Raw genomic sequence first — 23,800 nt, 5'->3', positions numbered from 1 at the left:
CTGCTCCTGAATAAGGTCTCCCTTACCATGCTTTAACAAGTATCACTGAATAATTTTTTCTTTAACACTATAATGCATCAAATGTTTAGAAGAACATGTTTATGTATTATTTATGCACTTAATACTAATATTTTTAAATATTCAATGAGATTTACAGAGAAAAACATGTGGTACCCAGTAGGCTTTCATGAAATGTATATTTCTCTTTGTATTGGGTAATTTTATGTGTCAACTTAACTAGCTAAGGGATGCCCAGATAACAGGTAAAACATTATTAGTAGGTGTGTCTGTGAGGGTGTTTCTGGCCAATATGGTGAAATCCCGTCTCTACTAAAAATACCAAAAAAATAAATAAAAAATAAAAAAATAGCTGGGCGTGATGGCGCATCCCTTGTAATCCCAGCTATTGGGGAGGCTGAGGCAGGAGAACTGCTTGAACCCAGGAGGAGGAGGTTGCACAAGACTGTCTAAAAAAAAGAGAGAGATTAGCATTTGAATCAGTAGACTAAGAAAATCACTCTCATCAATATACGTAGGCACCATCCAATCCATTGAGGGCCCAAACATCATAAAAAGGCAGAGGAAGAGTAAATTCACCTCTCTCTTCTTGAGCTGGGATGTCATCTCCTCCTGCTCTCTGGCCTTCAGACACCAGCACCTCAATCCCTTTCCTGTTCTCAGGCCTTCAGCTTCAGACTGAATTATACCACCAACTTCCTTGGTTCTCCAGCTTGCAGTTAGCAGATGTCGGGACCTCTCAATGACCATAATCATGTGAGCCAATTCCTTATAATAAATCTCCTTTTATATGTTTATACATACCCTGTGTGAAAGGAAAACATCTTGGGCCCTCAAAATCACTAAACTAAAGGGAAAATTCAAGCTGGGAACTGCCTAGGGCAAACCTGCTTCCCCTTCTATTCAAAGTTACCCCTCTGCTCACTGAGATAAATGCATATCTGACAGCCTCCTTTGGAAGGGCTAATCAGAAACTCAAAAGAATGCAACTATTTGTCTGTATCTACCTATGATCTGGCAGCCCCCCTCCCCGCTTGGAGTTGTCCTGCCTTCTGGGTTCACACCTATTAGTTATGTTTCGCTAATACACTCCCACTTCACCAAAAGTAACTAATCCTTTGGTTTAAACCCAGTAAACAGATCCCAGCAACGTGTCCCATGAAAACGAGGTGGCACATGGCACGTGGAGAGTGGTGACTTACAGGGTAAAAGGGACGAGAGCAAAGGAAAATGTCAGGTATGGGCACAAAGGTCCCCAAAAGACAAAAACGAACAAGTGAGATCAGGGAAGACAGCCTGAAAGTAAAGAAATACGAAGCAACACTCAAAGGAAAAGAAAGAACAGTGATACCATAACTATTCTCTTTCTGAGCTTCTGATGTTCCATTCAGTTCATGGGCAATGTATCATTTAGTCCTCAGAGTAAACGGTATTATGATGCCCATTTTCTATGATGCACAATAGGGTTCAAAGACGGAGTGATTCGGCCGAGGCCCTGCTGCTGATGGTGAATGCAAGAGCCAGTATTCAAATCTAACGCTGCCCTTTTCTACCATGCTGCAGCGGACAATGCAAAGAAAAAAAATATCAAGAAAAACACGTAGAGGTAGGTATCCAAATGAAAACCAACACACAAAAGATTAAAAACAAAAAAGAAAAAAGAAAACCCTTGCAGAAGGTATGCGTGTAAATGAAAGGCCCAAGATGTTAATTTATTCGCTGCAGAGTGGAGTTGGGGGCCGCGGACGGAAGCTGTGGGGTCCGAGGCTTCTTCGCACAGGGTCCTTGGGGAGCACAGAGCCGCAGCCCGCGGAGGGCGCATAGAGAGGACCAAACCTCCCACAGCCTAGAAAGGCTCCAGCGCGGCAAGAAGGCGGGGCGAGCGATCGCTTCCGGTTCCGGACGCAAAGGCCCCACGTGTTCCGACCCGCTAGGCCCCGCGCGGCTCGGATCCGGCGGCGCTATTTCGGTCGGGAGTGGGTGGGAGAGAAGCCGGGGCAGGGGAGGAGCCGCTGGAGCTGTCGGAGCCGTGAGTCCTGAGTGGGCTGGGCCGGGCCGGGCTGGACCGGGCCGGACCAGATCGGGCAGAGCCGGGCAGGGCGGGGAGGAGGGGGAGGGACCGGAGACCCCGCCCCCCAGAGCTTGGGGAAATCGCCGTGTCCTGGGGAAGGGGTGGCGGCGGTGTACTGAGGGGGCCGAGACGTTGTGGTCTCTGTGTTTCCTGGTGGCCGGAGCCAGTGTCTCCGAGGACACGGATGGCGCTCCTGGCTTCCTTTCCTTTCCAGCCACCGCCCTCCGCCCCCTCCTGGGGCCTGCAGAAATGTAGTTAGTCCGTACCTCGTACCTCGTAACGCTTCCGCGCCAACTGTCCCCCCGGAACCGAGGGAGGAGTGGTCTAGGCCCCTTTATTTTCCGCAGCCTTTTCTCACCCGTAGTCATATTGCTTAAGATCGTCTCCGCGCGCTCCTTGCCCCGGCGAGCCCCATCTCCTTACACCACTAAGCCCCTCTCAGCCCCCAGCACACACTCAGATACATTCAACCATGGTCTTATCACCTGTGATGATAGTAGTCCTTGGCGTCCATTTGGCCAGTGGCTTTTCAGCTGCCACTGTGACAGACCCTGAGCTTCCCCTCAAGCCATAACTGCTGTCTCCTCTTGCAACTTTCCTCTCCTCCCACTCCTAACAGCCAGTTTTGGCACCTCTTCTCAGCACCAGCGTTACTTTTAGCAGGGGTATACCTACTTCTTGAGTGTCTTGACTAAAAGTTTGTTAGTTTGTGTGCCGTGGATAGGCTGCGTGCCTTCAAAAAGGTGTCAGTCTAATTATTATTTTTCTGAACAATGAATGTTCTCATCTAGGCCCTTTGATAATCCTGTCTGCCTTGGGATCTGTACTGACCTCCCCAGAGGGAGACTCTTAGACCCAGCCTTTCTTAGACAACCTTGGTCCTGGGGAGCAGTGCCACATCCCAGGCTCTCACTTAGAGACTGGGCTTAGAACTGTTGCTTTTTCTCTATCCACGCTCTGCAGGTGACACCCAGGGCAGCTACACTCAGAAGTCACAAGGAATGCTAGTGGAGCCCCTCATCCCTCCCAGCTTCTCTTCCAAGCTGCCCGGTGGGGCTTGATCCAGGAAGCTACTTCAGAAAGGTTGTGGGATAGCCGTGGGAGGTTTGTTGGTGGGAAGCGTGTGAATGCGGAGCAGTCTTGGATAACTTTTTGCTGTTACTATCTAGCATAAGAGGGTGGGCAGGGTTGGAGAGAGGACAGGAATTATTCCTCCTGGGACCAGACACCTGGGATTCATAATCTTTCACCCTTTCTCCTCCAGCTATACCCTTTTTGTACTCTGTGTATATACTATATTGCAGTAGACAATCATTCCAAGGGTACAACAAGGTTTACTACAATGTGAGGGACTCAGCCATTGCAAATTGTACAGATGAGGTAAGTTAAAGGTTTACATTTTCTTCCCCAGTAAATTTGGCACAGATTTAAAAAGTGAAACAGTTCTAGACCCCTTGCTTTTCCTGTTCTCTCACCAGCAAACCCTTTAATTTGGCCAGCAATGACTTTCTGCATGAACGCCAGATTCACTTCATTTGCTAGGTGGTGGTTCTCAAACTTACTATAAGCACCTGAAGGGCTTGTTAAACACATATTGCTGGGACCCCGCCCTAGAATTTCTGGTAATAGGTCTGTGCTAGGGCTTGAGAATTTGTACTTCTAACAAGGCTCAGGTACTGATGCTGCAGATCTGGGTTCCTCACTTTGAGAACAACTACCTTTTGGCCAAATGTGATACATATTGCAGTAGGTTGGGGTTCAGAATACCTTTGAGTACTTCTGTGTTAGAAACTAGTAATCCGATCTTTTGTGGATAATCACTTAGGTCTGAATATTTTGTTCGCAAAATTAAGAAAGCGTACCTAAAAAAATGCTATATGCCAACTTTGAGGTGAAGTATTGATGAGTTCTTCCCCTTGATTTTCTTAATTCTCTTGATAGGGGCCTCACATTTTGATCGTATATATTACACCGGGATTCTGGGCTTTTGCTGTGAATTCCTAGTATTGCTAAAATCCTGCTATTTCTTAACTACCTGTTAAGTTCCTCAAGGTCAGAGCTTCTGCTTTTTTTAATCTTTCTCTGCCCAGTACCTTGAATAGTGTGGGACACATAATTGACGCTCAGTAGATATTTCTGTATTGAACTCCATCCCTTGTCCTCCTCCCTTCTTGATGTTTTTCTCCACTGACCTTATGCTACACAGTAAAGCAGGGTGTGATTATGCCACCTGATTACCCCCAAGAGATTGGAATAAATGCTAATGCCAAATTCCTATAGCTATCCCTGTGAATGGTTTATTTCCCCGGAGCCCTGACACCTACTGATTTCTGAATTTTCAGTGCTTCTGTAATATGTACGAGTTGGGGGAGGAAAAATAGAAAGCGTAATAAAACTCAACATGCATTTATTGAACACCTTTTCTACCAAGGGCTTGACAAAGTGGTAGGCACTGGGAATATAAAAATGAGTAAGGAGACCCTTGCTCTCCAGGGCAGGGCTCTCAGTGGGGAGACAGATGTTAAGCCATGCCTACGGCAAGAATGACTTCTGGGATTCCTTCTTTGGATCATGATTTAGTCTTCAATGGAAACCTGGTGCTCCTCAGCTTCCTCTGGTTCAACAGGCAGGGATCCCATCCCTTATCATCTCCTCAAATATTAAGGGAGCCTTGAGCAAAGCCAGAAGGAAGTCATCTAGACGTAGAACAGGGGATATCCACACAGGGTGTGTTAATGACAAAGCTAAAAACATAGTAAATGACTTTTGAATTTACTGCCGTTATGAATTATCTATAGCAACACCTCAGGTCAGCTCTGTTGTATATGTTATTTCCCATTAAATGATGGTTACTCTGACTATCTGATTGGTATTGATTATGTTCATTGTAGGAATGGCATACATCTAGTTTAACTCTGGCTGTCAAATGAGAACAGTTGCTCCCATCAGGATTGGTGTCAGGTTTGATGTCCTCTCCTTTTCCTGCTGCAGGTTAATTTGTGATGTTCTGTTTTAAACTGAGGCATATAGTGTGACCTGCTTTATTTAGGCCAGTAACTGCTTTGAGGTAGTTTTCCTGAAGGTTGAAAAGCCTAGCTTCATGATGGAGGTTAACCAACATGACCATGATGGACAGGTATATAAATCTGACCTCCTAAAAGTCTGTATTTGAGGCTGAGTGCAGTGGGTCACACCTGTAATCCTAACACTTTGGGAGGCCAAAGCCGGCAGATCACTTGAGCCCACGTATTTGAGACCAGCCTGGGCAACATGGCAAGACCCTGTCTCTACAAAAAATTTAAAAATTAGCTGGGTGTGGCGGCATGTGCTGTAGTCCCAGATACTCAAGAGGCTGGAGTGGGAGGATGGCCTGAACCTGGGAGGCAGAGATTGCAGTGAGTTGTGATCTTGCCACTGCACTCCAGTCGTAGCAACAGAATAAAACCCTATCTCAAAACTTAAAAATCTTTATTTGGCCCCTAGCTCTCCTCAACCCTTGAGTAAATCTCTCTCAGCGTCCTAGCCTGATACATTATGGCCCAAATGTTCAACAGAGATGGTGCATGTCCTTGTTCCTCTCAAAACTCCTCCTCATCAGCATCAAAAAGCTGGTTCAGTTCTCTACCTTTAGATAAAGAATCAACCCAAGATTCAACATGAGCTGCTGTGACTTGTCCAAAATGACACCTCTTTACAACGTAGAGCAGGGGACAGAACACAGGTCACCCTCCCCCAAAGGCAGCTATCTACTGGCTAACATTGCCTCCTAGGCCTGCCATATATAACCATCAAAAACATTTTAGTTAAGAATAAAGTGAATTGTTACAATTTTTATTTTTCATTTTAGTGTTTACATTTACTCTCAATGACATGTTTATTCCCACCTAATATCTTGAAGCTGACCACAAAATCTGCAGCATTTCCAGGCAGAAGATACTTGTGTCTTAGCATCCACTGACTTCCCTGTACCACCTACTACATACTTGACCTCTTTTTCTTTCTTCCTGTCTTCCCTTTCTCTATACCTTATTCTCTTTCTTTGGAACTTATTGTAACAAGTTTTGAGCCATTTCTCCCCTCGCTACTCAAATATCACTTTTATGAAGGGGGGAAAAAAAAACTTAGGTGGCAAAAATATATTACAAAAACAGTTTTAAACATGGTCTGAAGCATACTGGTCATGTGTTAGAAGGCCAAAAGCCAGGGAATTCACTCCCTTTCATTCATTGTGCCATCTAGGTTAAGTTTTCATAGGTCTTCTTGGTACACTGAGTTTGCCTCAGATTGTCTCCTGCCAGTTACAGGGAGTGGAGAGGGTTTTGATATATTGGTAATTAGAAGCATTGCTGATGTGGTCTTCGGTGGGAGAATGTGTGTTTAAAGTTCCTTCTCATCTGTATTTCAACACTTTCATTTAATCCTACTTCATAAAGTGCCTCCAAAGCAAGGATTGTTTTTTGGTTTAGCATGGTTTCTTTGATATAACAATAGACAGATCAAGATTTTCCTTATGCCATCTATTTTTTTGTAATTATGATGCAGTAAAGAACTGTTTGCTTGTTTATCATTTAAATCTTGCCTTCTTCCCAAAAGGATTTCAAATAGCTTGAAGGAAAATGAATAAAATATATTGAGCACCTACCCTATGCCATACTCTATGTTGAAGGATTTCTATAGGTTATTTCATTTACTCTTTAAAACCACCACATGAGATAGGTAGTATTAGTCGCATTTTTGGGGATAAGACTGAGGCTTAGGGAAGTTGTGTTACAAGGCTAATGAGCGAGGTCAGGGATTCAAACCCAGTGTTCCAAGGTCCCTAACCGTTGCGTGGAAAGCTTAGATAAGCGCTTGTATATAGGACAATTAAGAATAAAAGAATATCTCCATTAGAAGGATTGTACCGGGCTAATCTTTTGTTTTAGAGAACAGCAGCAGCATTGGAAAAGAGTGGTTAACAGTTTTTATTAGTCAATTTCTATTCTAGAACACTGAGAGGAGCTGTTGACAGGCCCTGGTTAGCCCCAGCAAGTAGCCATATTAAAATTCCCAAATTATAGGCCTGCATTAAGGTATAAAATAAGATGGGGACTGGAAGGGATATACATACCTGCTAAATGTAATAATTTCAGTTCTAATCACTGTTTTCTTCTGAAGATTATTTTCCAGTAAATAGGAAGATCACTGTCTCTCCTTTAGGTTGACAGTATATGACTACAGACTTTGTCATTTAGGGTCTAGAAAGATCACCCTAGGTAGTAGCATTTTAAGGTAGAGAACTAGATATTCTTTCATTGCCTGTGGTTTTCTGTTCTTGTAAGAGAATTGATCTTGGGTCTTCACTGCCACATGATACCTTCAGATAAGGGGCAGAGACAGCTGGCCTGAGGAGTGTATGAAGGTCTTACCTTCATAGCTCCTCTCCAATCCTGTGCATCCTAGGAACACTCAAGACACTAGGTTGTATCTTTGGATACAAGAAGTTCCTGTGGAACTTCTGGAACCAAGTCTCTTACTTAATCCTGGCCTGGTTTCATATTCTCTCTATTCTTGTTACAGTTTTTATCTTACTCTGAAACTCTTCCAAGGACAGAAATTGAAGAAAGGTATTAGAATAGCAAAGGCAACAAATTGCAAGGTATACTTGTGGCATAGCACATCCCATTAATTATAGAATAAAAACGCAACATCTGTTTTCTGCCTCTAATATTAATACTTGACATTTGCACAACACATTTTAGTTCATAAAGCTCACATCTCAGATAATCACTGAGTTAGTAGACTGGTTATCTGCAGAGGGCTTTATCGTTTACAAGGGCTCTTGTGTATGTTACTTCATGAAACCCTCAGGGAAGCTCCAGTTTCTTGGGGATCTGGGGCTGGGACGTACATCTTTGGATACCCAGTTTGGTGCTGGGCACAGCACTGCTGTAGCTCCTTCATTTCCCATCTCTTACCCCACCAAGACTCCTTCCTTCATTCCTTCGATTGCTGATCTGTTTTCCTTCGTCTTCCTAGGCTGCCAAAGGAAATGCAAAACAAGCAACAGAAATCTCAGCTTGTGATTTCTGAAGGGCGTTTTTAAATGGCCAGTTTGGTGTGGCACTCTTACATGTTCTTTTTTCTTTGGAGAGCAAAGCCCTCTGAGAGAGCAGGAACTCTTCTGTCAATGCATACGTTGTAGGATCCATACTGTGGAATCTCTTGTATCTAGTGCTACATGAAAACAATGAGGATTCCAAGTCTACTTCACTGGACATCGGTTCTCAAATTTTTAAGATACTAGAAGTCCTTTTATTAAGCCAGAAGACCCTAGGTATTAATTCCGTCTTCCAGGGGTAGGAGTTGGGGTGAGGGTTGGAAAGCTTTATCTGGATAAATAATCAGTATTGTAGTTCCATTTATTTCATGTCTGATTTTGTGCTTATTAAAATTGATTTGAATCCTCAATGGAAAATGATTTTTTTTTCAAATGCCCAGTGTTGTGTGACTTGCATTTGGATTATTCCTGGTGCAACCTGAAGATTTCTTGTGATGAGTTGTGGTTCCATCACCTTGGGAACCACTAAGAGAATTCTGTTTTATTCACAATCCAAACAATAAATGTTTTTTTCCCTGTGTATGCCTTTATCCAGCACACAGTTTGCTAGACTTACGGATGAATATGGGTTAATGTGACATGGTATCTATCCTTCTGGAAACAGACTTTTAAAACCTTACTAAGCATTCTCTGCATTCGTCAAATATGAAGTGAGTGCCTGGTGGATGCCAAGCATCGAGCTGGGCACAGCATGTCCCTGCCCTCAGAACTTTACAGTCCAGTGAGTTCAACAGAAGATGAACAATTTTGATGACACAAAAAATAAACACATGTATGTGCTGTGATAGGGGGAGATACAAGTTCCTGTGGAAGCATCATCTGGGAGGACCAGGGAAGGCATCTTGGAAAAACAGAGATCTGAAAGATGGGTAGAGTTAACCACATGAAGAGAGTGGAGAAGGGTACTTCAGACAGGGTGAACAGCATCAGGAAAGCCCAGGGAGGGTATAGAAAAGAAAGAACAGTAATTCGAGCAGTGGCTTTCGATGGGAGTGGCAGTCATGGAAGGAAAGAGAGGTAGCAGCGACCAGGTTTTGAAGGGCTTTGTGTATCACACGTTTTCAGAAGTTTACATTTTAACCTAAGGTCACTGGGAAGCCATTGGCAGATTTTGTATGTTAGGAAGTTCACCACTTACCTACTTGGAGTATTGCAGGTGGAGCTAATGTGGATGGGCCTCCTGCCCATTATTAAATCCTGTTCCTGTCTGCCCCTGCTGTCTCTCCCTCTCTCTCTCTGTCTCACAAAAGCTAAAGGAAAGCATATAGGTTCCAGAAGGAAAAAGAAATAACCACTAGAAGAATAAGTATAAGCTGACTTCACTAAGGCCCAGTGAGATTCCAAACCAAAATAAGGTTTCTAGGGTTTGAGCTTTTAATACTGGTACTGCAACAGGGAGACAGGACTTGGGCAGCTGACGCTGTGTGAAAGTTACAGAACTGAGCAGCCTGCAAACCTGGACCTTTGAACATCTTCCCACTGACCCAGGAAAAGTACAAGGAAGTAGGTTCTCCAGAGCCTTGGGTAGGCCAAACATTACTTGAAGGCATCGGTCTAAATAATACACAAAAACGTTATTCAGGAACACTCTGGGAAATTAACATAAAAACTGATTTGGCCAGGCACCGTGGCTCAGCCTGTGGTAACAGTGCTTTGGGAGGCCAAGGTTGGAAAATCACTTGAGGCCAGGAGTTCCAGGCTGTAGTGAGCTATGATTGCACTACTGCCCTCCAGCCTGCGCAATAGAGGGAGAGTCTTAAAAAAGCAAATTGTCCAAGATCATTGAAACCATTAACACTTAGGAAAAAACAAATGAAATTACATTCAAGGGGCTCACATTTAAATCCAGGGCTCTCAGGACTCCCAAAGTAAAAAGATGGGCATAAAATAAAAAATTGCAAGCCACTTGAGAAAAAAGTAAATCACCATGAGGTAGAGACAGCAGAGGAAAAATTGCACATGAAAATCAAGGAATTAGGGAGCTATCCAAAATAGACTATGAAAGTATGTTGCAAGTGATTGAGGATAATGAAAAAAAAAAGTCATAAGAGCGTGAATTAAAAGGGTTTGAGAAAGAATGAAGATAATATGGTCATTGACTATAAACTCATCTGATGGGCAACAACAGATGAGACACAGCTGTTAAGAGTGGATCAATAATCTTGAATGTGGATGTGAGGCAATTGTAGTATAGCATAAAAAAGATTGAGAAATGAAGGAGCCCTTAAACTGCTTGTGGACACTGGTCTGGAGGGGGACAGGATGAAGAAAACCAGTCATGGAGGTTGAACTAAGTCATCTCTCCAGTGTATCAGTGCCTGTTATGAGCCAGTGCTGTTGAGGAGCAGAGGATATTGTAATTTTTTTTTAAGTTCCTATTAATACCTTCTAGTGGGTCATAATGGCTCAACCGGGGGAATGGCAGTAGAGATGAAGAGATGGATTCAAAAGACATTTTTTAGAAGAGATGGATTCAAAAGACATTTTTTAGAAGAGATGGATTCAAAAGACATTTTTTAGAAGGTGGAATTAACAGGATATGGTGAATAATGAAAAGATAGTAAAAGCATAATGGAGGAAACAATGGTTCTTCCTGTTACAATAGGAAGAGCTTTGGAGGAGAGTTTTATTCATTTTACATGCATTTATTGTGCACTTTATTATAGGTATTGGAGATTGATGGAAAATGCTTCCTGACTTCAAAGAGTTTCACAGGAAAGATAAGCGATGGCTATGTAATATGACCGATACTGGGATAGAGAGGTGCCCAGGTCGCTATGAGAGGACTTAGGTGATTTCTAACCATGTCTAAGAGTAGGGGAAATGGGATCAAAGAAAACATCTCAGAAGACATGAAGCCTGAGCTTATGTCTTGAAAAATTTAAAGTTTAACCTAAGCAAGGATAAAGAATCAGAAGAAACAGCATGTTCAAATGCTAAAGAACATGGGACTCGTGTGCTTTGCATGTACATACGTGTATGTGTGATGTCTGAAAGGATTGGAGAGAAGGGCGAAGAGAATAACAAGATGAACATCAACTTAGTGTAGAATGCTTTGAAGTTTGTGTTTCACTTAACAAGACAGCAGGGAGTGATGGAAGGATCTTAGATAGGAAAGGGACATGAGCACATTTGCCAGTAGCGCTCCTACTGGTCATAGTGGGAATGTGAAGGTGACAAATCTGGAGGCAGGTAGCTTACATTTGGAGGCAGTTGCAGTCATCCAGATGAGAAGTGAGAGGGACCTAAGCTGTAAATCATGGGAATAAAGAAGACAAGACCCGTTAAAAAGAAAGAACACACCATGTAGCGTGGAAAGGGGAAGGGTGGAGGGTAGTCTGTGCAGAAGGAACAACCTTCAAAAACACATGGAGGGCTGAAAAGGCACCCTGTTGTAGGAAGATCAGCAATACATTTTTGATAACCAGATAACCAGGCAATACAGGGAAAAGGTAGGATCTGAAGCTTGAAAAATAGCTTGGGGGCTAATTGTAAAGAGCTTCGTGTCATTCCCAGGATTTTGGAACTGATTTTACTAACATTAAAAAGGTTTTGTTTTAAAATATTGAGTAATATAGTTGGAACTATAGGAAGATAACCGCTGGTGCCATCACTCTTCTAAGCAAAGACAGTAGTACATTTAATCCTTCTAGTAAATTTATTAGATGAAAACCATTATTATCTCCCTTCTGTAGACAGAGAAACCAGCATAAGGAGAATGAGAACTTGCCTATGGTCTCACTCTGGAAATACCTAGTAAGCGATAGAGCCAGGATTCAAACACAGGTAGCTTGACTCCAGAACTTTCGCTCATAACCTTACACACCTCCCTCACGGTTGGTGTTTCTGAACCATGGATACACTTTCGAACTGCATGTAGCATCTCTAAACATACAGTTACCTGGATTGACTGAATCAGAGTGTCTGAAAAATGTGTGATACTGTGTTTTGCAAAACCTCCACAGGTAATTCTGTTGCACTTTGCTCATAGTTGAGTACTGCAGGGATCTCAGGAAGTTAGAGCAGTAGTCCAGGCAGCAGATGATGAAGGCTGAAACTAAAGCGGTCTGTAGGAAGGAAGAGGAGGGAGCCGATTTGAAGTCTTGAGAGATGGAATTGGCAGTATTCATGAAGTGGAAATGCAGTATTTTCTCGTGGAGTATGAACCTCGCCTAGGAAGGGGGATAGAGGACCACACCTTTAGTCGTGGATTGTCCTCTCCCAACTGGATGTGTTGATTTGTGGTTATGGAGGTTGGGGAAAAGAGGATTTAACCATTTGAAGAAGTTTGTATAGGGGATTATGATTGAACTCAGAGTGTTGTCCTTGTGTATAGTTTCATGCTTATACTCTTGTTTGTCTTTACTTCTCTATCCAGGGCCCTTGGGAGAAAATCCTCGCTGTGTCCAGGCTGAGGCTGGGGTCTAATGACAGTGTGAGCTCTAGATGGTGTGAGACCACCCCAAAGCCAAGAAATGGCTACAGCCGTGGAACCAGAGGACCAGGATCTTTGGGAAGAAGAGGGAATTCTGATGGTGAAACTGGAAGATGATTTCACCTGTAGGCCAGAGTCTGTCTTACAGAGGGATGACCCAGTGCTGGAGACCTCCCACCAGAACTTCCGGCGCTTCCGCTATCAGGAAGCCGCAAGCCCTAGAGAAGCTCTCATCAGACTCCGAGAACTTTGTCACCAGTGGCTGAGACCAGAGAGGCGGACAAAGGAGCAGATCCTAGAGCTGCTTGTGCTGGAACAATTTCTTACCGTCCTGCCCGGAGAACTACAGAGCTGGGTGCGGGGCCAACGGCCAGAAAGTGGCGAGGAGGCGGTGACGCTGGTGGAGGGTTTGCAGAAACAACCCAGGAGACCAAGGCGGTGGGTGAGGAGGGGGAGTCCTGATCTGTGTGATGTGGAGGGGGACTATTTGCTGGAAGGCTGGATTTGGGGGAGGGCTTGCAGGATCCCCATAAATTATTCATGGGCTCTGCCCTCGGGTTGCTCATAGATCCATGAGCCCCACGGATTAGGGGGATGTGTGTGTATGAATGTGACTTTCTGGATTTTGGAACACCTGTGTAGGGACCATCTGAGGGGTCTCAGCCACCAAAGGGTCATGGCTTTGGTTTTCCCTTCTTTGAATGTTGAGCCTTGGGTTCCTGGAGAGGAGAATTTTGTGACATCCTCAAAGGTTCTCATAGATCCCCAGTCACAGATCCCCCTTCCTGGCTGGTCAGCTAGGGAAGCAGGCAGCAAGGAGAGCTACAGGTGGGACAGGTGGAGATGGGAAGGAGCCTTGGGTGACGGGGGCCAAGGCTGGGGGTGGTGAGAGAGCATTGCAGGCCTGCACATCCCCTGCCTCGTCCTGGGGAGGATAACCTTCAGCTCCTCCTTGCCTGCTGCGTTGGAACTGGAGTTTCCCCTCCTTGTCTGAGTCCCTCTGGGAGTGTTTTCTCTAGACATCTTCTCCTAAAATAAGCTCCCATAACAACCAAGAACTTCCTCCTGACTCCATGGTGACTGGAAGTTGGAATTATTCCCAGGTGACTGTCCATGTTCACGGCCAGGAAGTCCTGTCAGAGGAGACGGTGCATTTAGGAGCGGAGCCTGAGTCACCTAGTGAGCTACAGGATCCTGTGCAAAGCTCGACACCCCAACAGTCTCCTGAGGAAACCACACAGAGCCCAGATCGGGGGGCACCGGCAGAGCAGCGTCCACACCAGGAAGAGGAGCTCCAGTCCCTGCAGGAGAGCGGTGGGAAGCCTCAGCAGAAAGGGGGGATTGTGGCAGAAGGCAGGCAAGGAGGGGGACGTTTCTCCTGTTCCAAGGAAGCTGGGTAGACTGCATGGAAAGAAATCACAGAATCCAGGATGTCAAGAGGAGACAGAACCACCAGCTAGAGTCCCCTAAAAACACGGCCAAGCTTAGATAGCAGCTTGTTGCTTGTTCTCTTGGCATTCTGATGGTCTTATAAGTGATGGGTGTGGGATATGGGAGCTACCCTTAGGCCTGTGTCTTGGTTCCCATAATAGGAAGGATAGGGCCACCTTCTTACCAAAGATGGTGGGGGATGCCTAGATTTTTGTCCATTATTGGGGCATGCTGCATATTACTGATCTTTGCCTTCTTTTCTTCATAGAGGTCCCAGTGCCCCAGGAGCCAGACCTTCCCGCAGAAAGGAGCTCTGGAGACTCAGAGATGGTTGCTCTTCTTACTGCTCTATCACAGGTGTGCCCTAATTACCTCTGTGCCACAGAGAGTTTGTTTGAAGAGCCACTGGGCATTAGCCATACTAAACAGGTGAAGCAGGATACACATTTACACTCTTGCCAGTTTTAAGCTCACAGTTCTGCAGATGCCTGGAAGGGGAGGAGAAAGGGGAGGAGATAATGAGATAAATTATCATACCCTCTATTGGATCCGTAGGCGCCAACGCCTATTTATTTGCCATTGACTAGAAAAGCTGACAAAATGAGATGATTTTGTAACACTCCAGTACAACTTCGAAGTTGTCAAATGAGGGTTTTCTAGGTTTTTTTTTAAGGAATAAATCTGATAGTCATTTGTAAGTATGACAGACTATACTGCTGAGACATTTAGCAAGTATTCACCATGATCAAAGCCCTGAATAAGCCGTGTGGCTGGAGAAAAAGAAATAGAATTCATGTATGGTTTTAGATTGTAATCTAACTGAGGAAAAAAGTCTTGTTTTGGCTATAGAGTGTAGAAACTATTGAAAGTGATTAGAGTCGTTCAGGAAAGTTGACTAGAAAAGATAAATTTTGCAGAAATGTATATAGCGTTAAAGTGTCAAGTAGGGATGATGATTTTTAAGACCTTCCCTAAATTTTAAGCAGTACCTTAAAGAAGAAGAACATAAGCTGGTCCTCAGGGAAAGTGATGGAGTTGGAGGGGGCAGGGCCAGTGCAGGACGCTAGGGGACACACAGCTCCCGTGAGAATGAGTTTAAGCAGCCCACCAATTGAGCTCCTTTCATCTCCTAGATGGAGTCTTCCTATTGTGTGACTTTCAACAGGTACAAAATGCAAGGCTACCTGTAGCGTCACATTTTGATGAAATCCTTGTGTGGTTTCAGGGACTGGTAACGTTCAAGGATGTGGCCGTATGCTTTTCCCAGGACCAGTGGAGTGATCTGGACCCAACACAGAAAGAGTTCTATGGAGAATATGTCTTGGAAGAAGATTGTGGAATTGTAGTCTCTCTGTGTAAGGAATTTCAAGTATTCTAGAGTATTCTAAGCCCAGAGATCTTTTTCCTGCTGGAAATTTTGGGGGATCTTAGACCTTAGATTGTACGCAGTGAACTTCTCTTATGCCCTCCCCACCAATAAAATTGAGGGATTAGGTGCAAAATATGGTGTCCTTTCAAGTAAAAGATAAATGTTTGGAAATGGAAACCTCTAATAGGGAAACAAACTTGTAATATTACAGCTTTAGTGCAGAAATATTTGAAGTAAGCACATGAGTGTTAAAACAAGAGTTGGAGATAATCTTTCTTGAGTATGGGAAAAGAGGATAAGGTGTACAACGGTGTAATTATTGAGTTGCAGGTGAAAGAAAACCACAAGAAAGACAAGAGATGTGCAGTCCTTGGTTAAAAGTACACAAACTAAAGAGATGAAAGATTTCATGACCTGAGCTAGCTATGTATTTGCTCCACAACCTACCAAATAGAAAAGGTCCACTCTTAACACAGGGAATTGTTGAGCCAATCGTGATATCCTATTTTCCCTCTCTTGAGCAGCATTTCCAATCCCCAGACCTGATGAGATCTCCCAGGTTAGAGAGGAAGAGCCTTGGGTCCCAGATATCCAAGAGCCTCAAGAGACTCAAGAGCCAGAAATCCTGAGTTTTACCTACACAGGTGAGGAATGACAAAAAGGGTCTTACCCACCCTGAGCCGGCAGTTCCTCTAGGCAGTGCTTCTCTCTCTCTGTAGGGCCCCGCTCTCATCAGTTCTTCTAACATGTCAGCCAGTACTGCTTTCTCCTTCTGACAGCCATTTCTTCTGTCATTTTCCTCCTCTTTTCTCCTCCCATCATTTGTCTGATAGCAATGTAATACAAAAGGGTGAAAGAAAAATGCTAACTTTTGGAATTACAGATATACCATTTACTGTACAATTCCCTTAAACCCTCAATTCTCAGTCTCTGCATTTACAAAATGAAGATTATATTTCTGCATACCAAGGTTTGTTGATAGCATAACAATATGAGAAAGTGCTTGGCACAGGACAGGCATTCCATTGAGTCTTGCTGTCTCAAACCCCTTTTTAAAAATGTCCCCGTTGTGTAGAAGGCATTGTTGCCACTACAATGACCCCTTTTTTCCTCTCACCCTTTCTACAGGAGATAGGAGTAAAGATGAGGAAGAGTGTCCGGAGCAGGAAGATCTGAGTGTGGAGGATATACACAGGCCTATTTTGGGAGAACCAGAAATTCACCAGACTCCAGATTGGGAAATAGTCTTCGAGGACAATCCAGGTGGACTTAATGAAAGACGATTTGGTACAAGTATTTCTCAAGTGAATAGTTTTGTGAACCTTCGGGAAACTACGCCCATCCAGACCCTGTTAGGGAGGCATCATGACTGTTCTGTGTGTGGAAAGAGCTTCACTTGTAACTCCCATCTTGTTAGACACCTGAGGACTCACACGGGAGAGAAACCCTATAAATGCATGGAGTGTGGAAAAAGTTACACACGAAGCTCACATCTTGCCAGGCACCAAAAGGTTCATAAGATGAACGCGCCTTATAAATACCCCCTAAACCGGAAGAATTTGGAAGAGACCTCCCCTTTGACCCAGGCCGACAGAACTCCATCTGTGGAGAAGCCCTATAGATGTGATGATTGTGGAAAGCACTTCCGCTGGACTTCAGACCTTGTCAGGCATCAGAGGACACATACAGGGGAAAAACCCTTCTTTTGTACTATTTGCGGCAAAAGCTTCAGCCAGAAATCTGTGTTAACAACACACCAAAGAATCCACCTGGGAGGCAAACCCTACTTGTGTGGAGAGTGTGGCGAGGACTTCAGTGAACACAGGCGGTACCTGGCGCACCGCAAGACGCACGCTGCCGAAGAGCTCTACCTCTGCAGCGAGTGCGGGCGCTGCTTCACCCACAGCGCAGCCTTCGCCAAGCACTTGAGAGGACATGCCTCAGTGAGGCCCTGCCGATGCAACGAATGTGGGAAGAGCTTCAGTCGCAGGGACCACCTCGTCAGGCATCAGAGAACACACACTGGGGAGAAACCATTCACGTGCCCTACCTGTGGAAAAAGCTTCAGCAGAGGATATCACTTAATTAGACATCAGAGGACCCACTCAGAAAAGACCTCCTAGCTAGGTCCCCATGTGAGGAGATCTGCTTTCAGCCCTCACCTAAGGGAGGTGAGGAATAGGAAAAGCCCTCTTGTCAGCCTGGGAAGACCTTTTCGAGGGAGTCTCCCTGACCTGCCCAGATCTGACATCACCTCTTCCTGCAACTAAATACAAGCCTGGGCAGAACCTCTCCATCATCTTCTACACCTTGAGGGGATGTTTCATCCAAAGTACAACCTGAATTGAGGCTTCTCCTTCACTGGAGTGCGCCTGCCTCTACCTCATGGGTATAAAGTAGGAGAATTAAGAGACTTAAGAGGTTGTGGTTACTGTATCGTCCAAAAAATAGGCTGTTACGTATCCTAAAGACTGCTCAACAGCTTCAGGTTGAAAGTGGCCAAGGACAGCCCCTTAGGTTTGGGAAGGGACCAGCCTGAAGGATTCTGTCTTTAGTGGGGTCAAATGTTAAAGCACACAGCTCTGAACTCAAGACAGGAGATTTGCGTCCTGATGGCTTTGCCACACATTCACAGGATAACTGTATAAATCCCTCGCTGTCTCATTCACTTCTTACCATGCACTTTCCTTTGATGCTGAGGAGAAATGGAAGTGGGCGAAAAATCTCAAGGCTGCTTCATGTGGACCTTGTCAAGCTGCTCCCTCCCCCAATGTCAAATTTTGTTATCAGGTGCCAAACTGCTAGAAAGGAGGGTCTAGTCAGAAGCCTCTTTCCATACGAGTTCTGGTTTTGTTTTTAATATTTTTTTCTATTAAAATACTCATGCATTTAACCTTCCCATTATTCAGCCAGTCTCTTGGTTTCGTCCCTAGCACTTCTACTGCAAGTGAGGTGGTAGCGTTTGAGTACTTACTGAGTAAAGCATATTCGGTCATAATGAAATCATTCAGATTTCCTCATATGCACAAGCCCACCAACCCCTTCACACCCCCGTCACAGGGGCGGTGTGAGTAAGGGGATTTGGGAACAGTGTCAAGTTACAAAGGCACTGTAACAATTACAGAATCATGATTGCCATGGGCCACTTTATTTACATGAAGACAACTGGAAAACGGCTAAGACCAAATTATGGAAAATAAGAAAAAGCTGTTGCTGGCAAGACCATCAAAACTATTCTCCTGACACCCTGTTCCCATCATCCCTGACTGAGTACTCTGACATCACGGAAAGTGTTGAACCTGGGACCCCGAGGAATTCACCAGGAGTAAATGGCTTTCATGTATTTGTGTTGTTTGCTTTTTCTTACGTGATTTTATATTCCTATAACTAAGAACTAAAAAGTAGCATCTCATAATGGCCCAAGGATCTCTGTTGCGGTTAAAGGTTCCTTGGAGATGAGGCTGAATAATTGTGAACCTCACCTGCTCTGATTGTGGGAGTGGCAAGAACTGGGGAGACATCCTCCTTAAGTGGAGCACAGGGTATGGGGTTAAAGCATGAGAGGGAGAGTCTTCTGTGCCTGGTTTCTTATCCTCTATCTCATAATGCATTATGGGCCAGAGGAATAGGGAAGGGTTAATAAGACTCCAACCCTAATGGCCCAACAGGGAAATTCTCATTTTGGTCAATGATTCTGATGGACTGGTTTGGTTTTAATACCAGTCAACCGTTGTCCTTCTGGAAATATATATATGAAATAAATAAAGGTAACACTTGCAGCCAAGTTCCCTGGTTTCTGGGACTTCCCATCTTACCTGTTCCTTTTTCCAGGGCTTCAGTGTCCTGATGCTTCTGAGGGTGATTCATCCTCAAATCTGGGAGTACAGAGTATTTTTCCATGAGGAAAGGAAGGCTTGGGATGATTAGCAGAGCCCGGTGAAATAGATGCACTCTGAGTTAAGAACCAAGCCTGGAGTTTGCAGAAGATACTGTCCTAATATGCAGGCATTTCTAAACTATATATCTAGGCCTAAGCATAGCTTATCCTGGGTGAAATGTCACAGCCACAAAAGATAATTTCTCCTAGCTCATACTTAACCATTTATAAAGGTTGATAAAATACCGGCAGTGACAGAACAAATTGACTTTTTATCTGCATTATTCCAATAAATGAGAATCTGTCAGAGTTCTACACGAGGGAAAGCTTGAGAGCCTGGTCCAGTTTGTTGGAACGTCAAATAGTCCTATTGCTGATCTCCCTGCAGAGTTTCATAGGCTGACACGAAATCTCTGGTCCGTTTTGTAAATTAGTGAGTTTTTTGAGGTTCTTGGAGGGACATGTCTCCCAAATCGGAACAATCAGAACCACAGTTTGCAGCAGCAGGAAAGAAGCAGTGCAGCTGAGCGTGAGCAGGGAGGTTGGAGCACAGGGTGTGTATTCAGAGGGGTCCTCTCTAGTATCTTGTGAGCAGTAGAATTCTAGCATCCTTGAATACTATACTAAGTAAGTTTCTGAGGGAGAAAACGGTGGGATTTTTAAGATATTATTTGGAGGAAGTTAATAAGCTACTTAGTTAATGGAATTGCCAGGCTGTTGGAAATGTGCTAATGAAGCATGACATTAAAAATGATAATATAAGGATACTTGACCAGATAATTTAGGAATAACCAAGAAATATTTAACCTCTTCACCACAGTCCCAAGAGAAATAAATGCCCAAGAGATAAAGTCAAAATACATTTTTATTATCTGGGACTTGGGCCTCATAGTCCAGAGCAGAATCTGGTAACCTCAGATGAACTCCATGAAGAATTTCATAAATCAGATTAATATCAAGGTACTAAAATCAAAACCCACTGAGAAACCTGTTGCCCTCTTCAAAGCACAACTGAAGTCATGGATCTAATAGAAGATACATTGTTTCCACTGAGCAGTAGAGTAGAAGAGGAACAAAAGCCCAGACATGGCAGAGACAAGTTGTTCCAGTCCCCTTCAGTCAAGGCAGCAGCCTCTGGACCACCCTGCCACATGCGAAAAATGGGATAATATTTAATAAATGAATAACTTGAAAATTTTTTTGATTCACCAGACCTGGCTGGAAGGACAGTAATCCAAATGAGAGTTAACAGTTCCATGGTAGTTTCTAGAATGAAAGCTGAACTGAGAAACAGTAACTGATGGCATGTTGGGCAGGTTAATAATTTGGTGCCCTTCCACACCAGTGTTTGTTTGTTTGTTTGTTGTGAGACAGTCTCACTCTGTCGCCCAGGCTGGAGTGCAGTGGCGCGATCTGGGTTCATGCCATTCTCCTGCCTCAGCCTCCCGAGTAAGCTGGGACTACAGGCACCCAGCACCATGCCCAGTTGATTTCTTGTTATTTTGGTAGAGACGAGATTTCACCATGTTAGCCAGGATAGTCTCGATCTCCTGACCTTGTGATTCGCCCACCTCAGCCTCCCGAAGTGCTGGGATTACAGGCGTGAGCCACCGTGCCTGGCCCCACACCAGTATTTTTAAAATAGTTTGTTTTACCTCTAGCATCTTCCCTCAGCTGACCTAAATAGTCCAGCCACAATAGGTGAGAGAAATATACCTACAATTATTTCCATCTCCTTATATTTCTAGTGATGTTGGCTGACTGACCCACTAATCTAGTTTATGGGAGAGGGAAAGACAAAGAGCCAAAAAGGGGATACCCAACCCACGGTGATCACTAACCTTTATTGTGGTAAAGTAACTGATACAATGTTTCAAATGTAAGCACATCTCCTTGGAAGTGGAATAACTTGATTCATCCTTGGGGAAGTCCTGAGGATCAAGCAAGGAGGAGCCCAGCTTGCTCTAGACACCACCTTTGTTATCTTTAATAACAAAAAGGAACAAAGTGATTGTCAGACCAGGAAAAGTAGAGATACCTCTTAATGTGCAATTTCTATCCTCCTTAGTGTGTGTGAGTGCACGCATGCACGTGTACACCGAGGTTTCAGGTAGAAGGAGGAAAGCAATTCAAATTCTAAAATAGGAATCAGCATAAACTAATTTATTTGATAATCCATAAAGATAGGGACTCTTCAGATGAGGTTGAGAGCATTGTAGGGTTATGTAAAGACTTCCGGAAGCTGTAGTAGCAGGTAGCTGAAGCAAGAAGATTCAACCATCTACAATGCCATGAAGGAACATAGTCAAATCTACATTTAAATAGAGAATAAATCTGAGTAATGTTCTCTGCAGAATATAACAACGCTACAAAAAAGGCCATGTCACAGGAATATAATCAAAACTGCAGATTCTCAGGGTTTCCCGTAAGACAACTTCTCTGCTCTTCTGTTTGTGGTTTCTTCATCAGTTGTACATCTCTCCTAGACAAGTCCAAGGACTATTAACGAGAAGATTTCAGGAAGAGGCCTACAGCAATTGCTTGGTGCTTGGGTTCGTTTGCTGAACCTCAGCAACAGGTCTACAGAGAAGCAGTTCCACAAGAGCTGTGGGGCAGTTGAATAATCCATCCAAACAATGAGGAGTAAACCCTGAGTCAAGAAACCAGCAAAAAGCCGAAGACTGGGTCAGCAAATAAAGGGAGAAGATCCCTGCCTCCTACAGTTCCCCCATTGTGACATTCTGAAAGGCCCTCCACTAAAATACGATGACAGTTTTAATACATTACTGAAATAGAGAATAGAGATAGTATGTAAGTTGGGATCGGGTGATCTGAATTTCAGTGTTTTAACATTCATGAACTGTTCAGGACAAAAGCTGTGAGATATTGGTTAACCTCAGCATTGTAAAGTGTGCACTGCAGTATCAAAGATACTCGTCATCAGAATGGAGAGAGTAGTTTTCTAAATAGTGGAGGGACAATAGGAATTAAGAATTTTTTCAAAAGTGGGACCAAGATTGTCTAAAGAAAAGCAAAAGGCCGGGCGCGGTGGCTCAAGCCTGTAATCCCAGCACTTTGGGAGGCCGAGACGGGTGGATCACGAGGTCAGGAAATCGAGACCATCCTGGCTAACACAGTGAAACCCCGTCTCTACTAAAAAATACAAAAAACTAGCCGGGCGAGGTGGCGGGCGCCTGTAGTCCCAGCTACTCGGGAGGCTGAGGCAGGAGAATGGAGTAAATCCGGGAGGCGGAGCTTGCAGTGAGCTGAGATCTGGCCACTGCACTCTAGCCTGGGCCACAGAGTGAGACTCCGCCTCAAAAAAAAAAAAAAAAAAAAAAAAGCATAAAAAGATGAAAAAGTAGAACTATAAAGATGGCAGCCCAAATATACGAATAAAATAGAATAAATAGTAACTATCATTTAAGATAGAGATTGTTAGAGTGGGTAAATAAAAAGTAAATTATAACAAGATATGTACAACAGATATACAAAAATAGTGATTTTTTTTTTTTTTTTTTTTTTTTTGAGATGGAATCTCGCTCTGTCACCCAGGCTGGAGTGCAGTGGCATGATCTTGGCTCACTACAACCTCCGCCTCCTGGGTTCAGGCGATTCTCCTGCCTCCACCTCCTGAGTAGCTGGGATTACAGGTGCCTGCCACCGTGCCTGGCTAATTTTTTTATATTTTTTATTTTTTTATTTGTATTTATTTTTATTTTTTTAGTAGAGACAGGGTTTCACCATATTGGTCAGGCTGGTCTTGAACTCCTGACCTCATGATCCACTCACCTTGGCCTCCCAAAGTGTTGGGATTACAGGCATGAACCGCTGGGCCTGGCCAGAATAGTGAAAATTTTTAAAAAGTGAGGATATTACCAGGAAAATACTGTTCAAAGAAAGCTAAAGGAGTTATTTTAATATTGAATAAAAAATGTTTTAAGCCAAAGCATTATGAGAAGGCCTCTACATAATTAAAAGTTTAATCTACCAGGAATATATAACATGTCTAAATTTCTATGTGCTTCTGGTTTTGTAATAAAAAGCAGTAGAATTACAGGAAAAAATGATAAATTCATCACTTTTGTGAGCAATTTAAATGCACCTCTCCTAGTTATTGATAGATCAAACAGATAAAAAAAAGGATAAATATTTATATAATAAATTAAAAGAATACAGAAAGGAGATAATTGCAGAAAGTAATGATAAAATATATATAATATGTTTAAGTAAGCTGGTTCTTTGAAAAGACTACAAAAACCTCTGGCAAAATTGATTATGAAATGTAGAAATACACTAAGTAATAAGCTATGGAAATGGTAAATATGTTGATAAATATAAATCAATATTGATTGTATAAAGTCAATATGTCTTATGAAAATATATGTCAGCAATAACACATAAGATGAAGAGAGTAGATGGAGTTTAAACATCTGAAGGTTCTAGCATTATTAAAAAAGCGGAAAAGGGCTATTTTGTTTTTTAGACAGTAATAACAA

At 43.6% G+C, this 23,800-nt stretch overlaps 1 protein-coding gene and 1 non-coding gene across 8 annotated transcripts in view; one reads left to right on the top strand and one right to left on the bottom strand.

Moving 5' to 3' along the window:
• Positions 1 to 1,914: 1,914 nt before the first annotated feature.
• On the top strand, positions 1,915 to 18,322 carry ZNF202 (zinc finger protein 202). Of its 5 annotated transcripts, none has more exons than XM_038005053.2 (9): positions 1,915 to 2,047; positions 3,053 to 3,172; positions 3,354 to 3,469; positions 12,568 to 13,066; positions 13,728 to 13,938; positions 14,324 to 14,412; positions 15,281 to 15,410; positions 15,949 to 16,068; positions 16,553 to 18,322. In XM_038005053.2, the coding sequence occupies exons 4-9, from the start codon at positions 12,665 to 12,667 to the stop codon at positions 17,545 to 17,547; spliced, it is 1,947 nt and encodes a 648-aa protein (XP_037860981.1). In that variant the 5' UTR covers positions 1,915 to 2,047; positions 3,053 to 3,172; positions 3,354 to 3,469; positions 12,568 to 12,664; the 3' UTR covers positions 17,548 to 18,322. The 5 variants fall into 5 exon arrangements, with proteins under 5 accessions (XP_037860981.1, XP_037860982.1, XP_008019498.2 ...); XM_073021883.1 differs by having other exon boundaries at positions 1,916 to 2,047; positions 12,568 to 13,062; XM_038005054.2 differs by lacking the exon at positions 3,354 to 3,469.
• Positions 14,423 to 23,800, bottom strand: part of LOC103248709 (uncharacterized) — a 77,745-nt gene continuing 68,367 nt past the window's right edge. For 2 of the 3 annotated variants that reach the window (XR_005242688.2, XR_012094878.1), the window contains 2 exons: positions 16,099 to 16,250; positions 14,423 to 14,543 (listed from right to left, as the gene is read on the bottom strand). This is a non-coding gene — a transcript (uncharacterized protein). Of the gene's footprint in view, positions 14,544 to 16,094; positions 16,251 to 23,800 lie in introns of all 3 variants that reach the window. The other variant, XR_012094877.1, reaches the window with a different exon arrangement.

This window comes from Chlorocebus sabaeus, chromosome 1 (assembly GCF_047675955.1).
Source record: "Chlorocebus sabaeus isolate Y175 chromosome 1, mChlSab1.0.hap1, whole genome shotgun sequence".
Lineage (NCBI taxonomy): Eukaryota > Metazoa > Chordata > Mammalia > Primates > Cercopithecidae > Chlorocebus > Chlorocebus sabaeus.
This window is presented reverse-complemented; position numbering and strand designations above follow the sequence as displayed.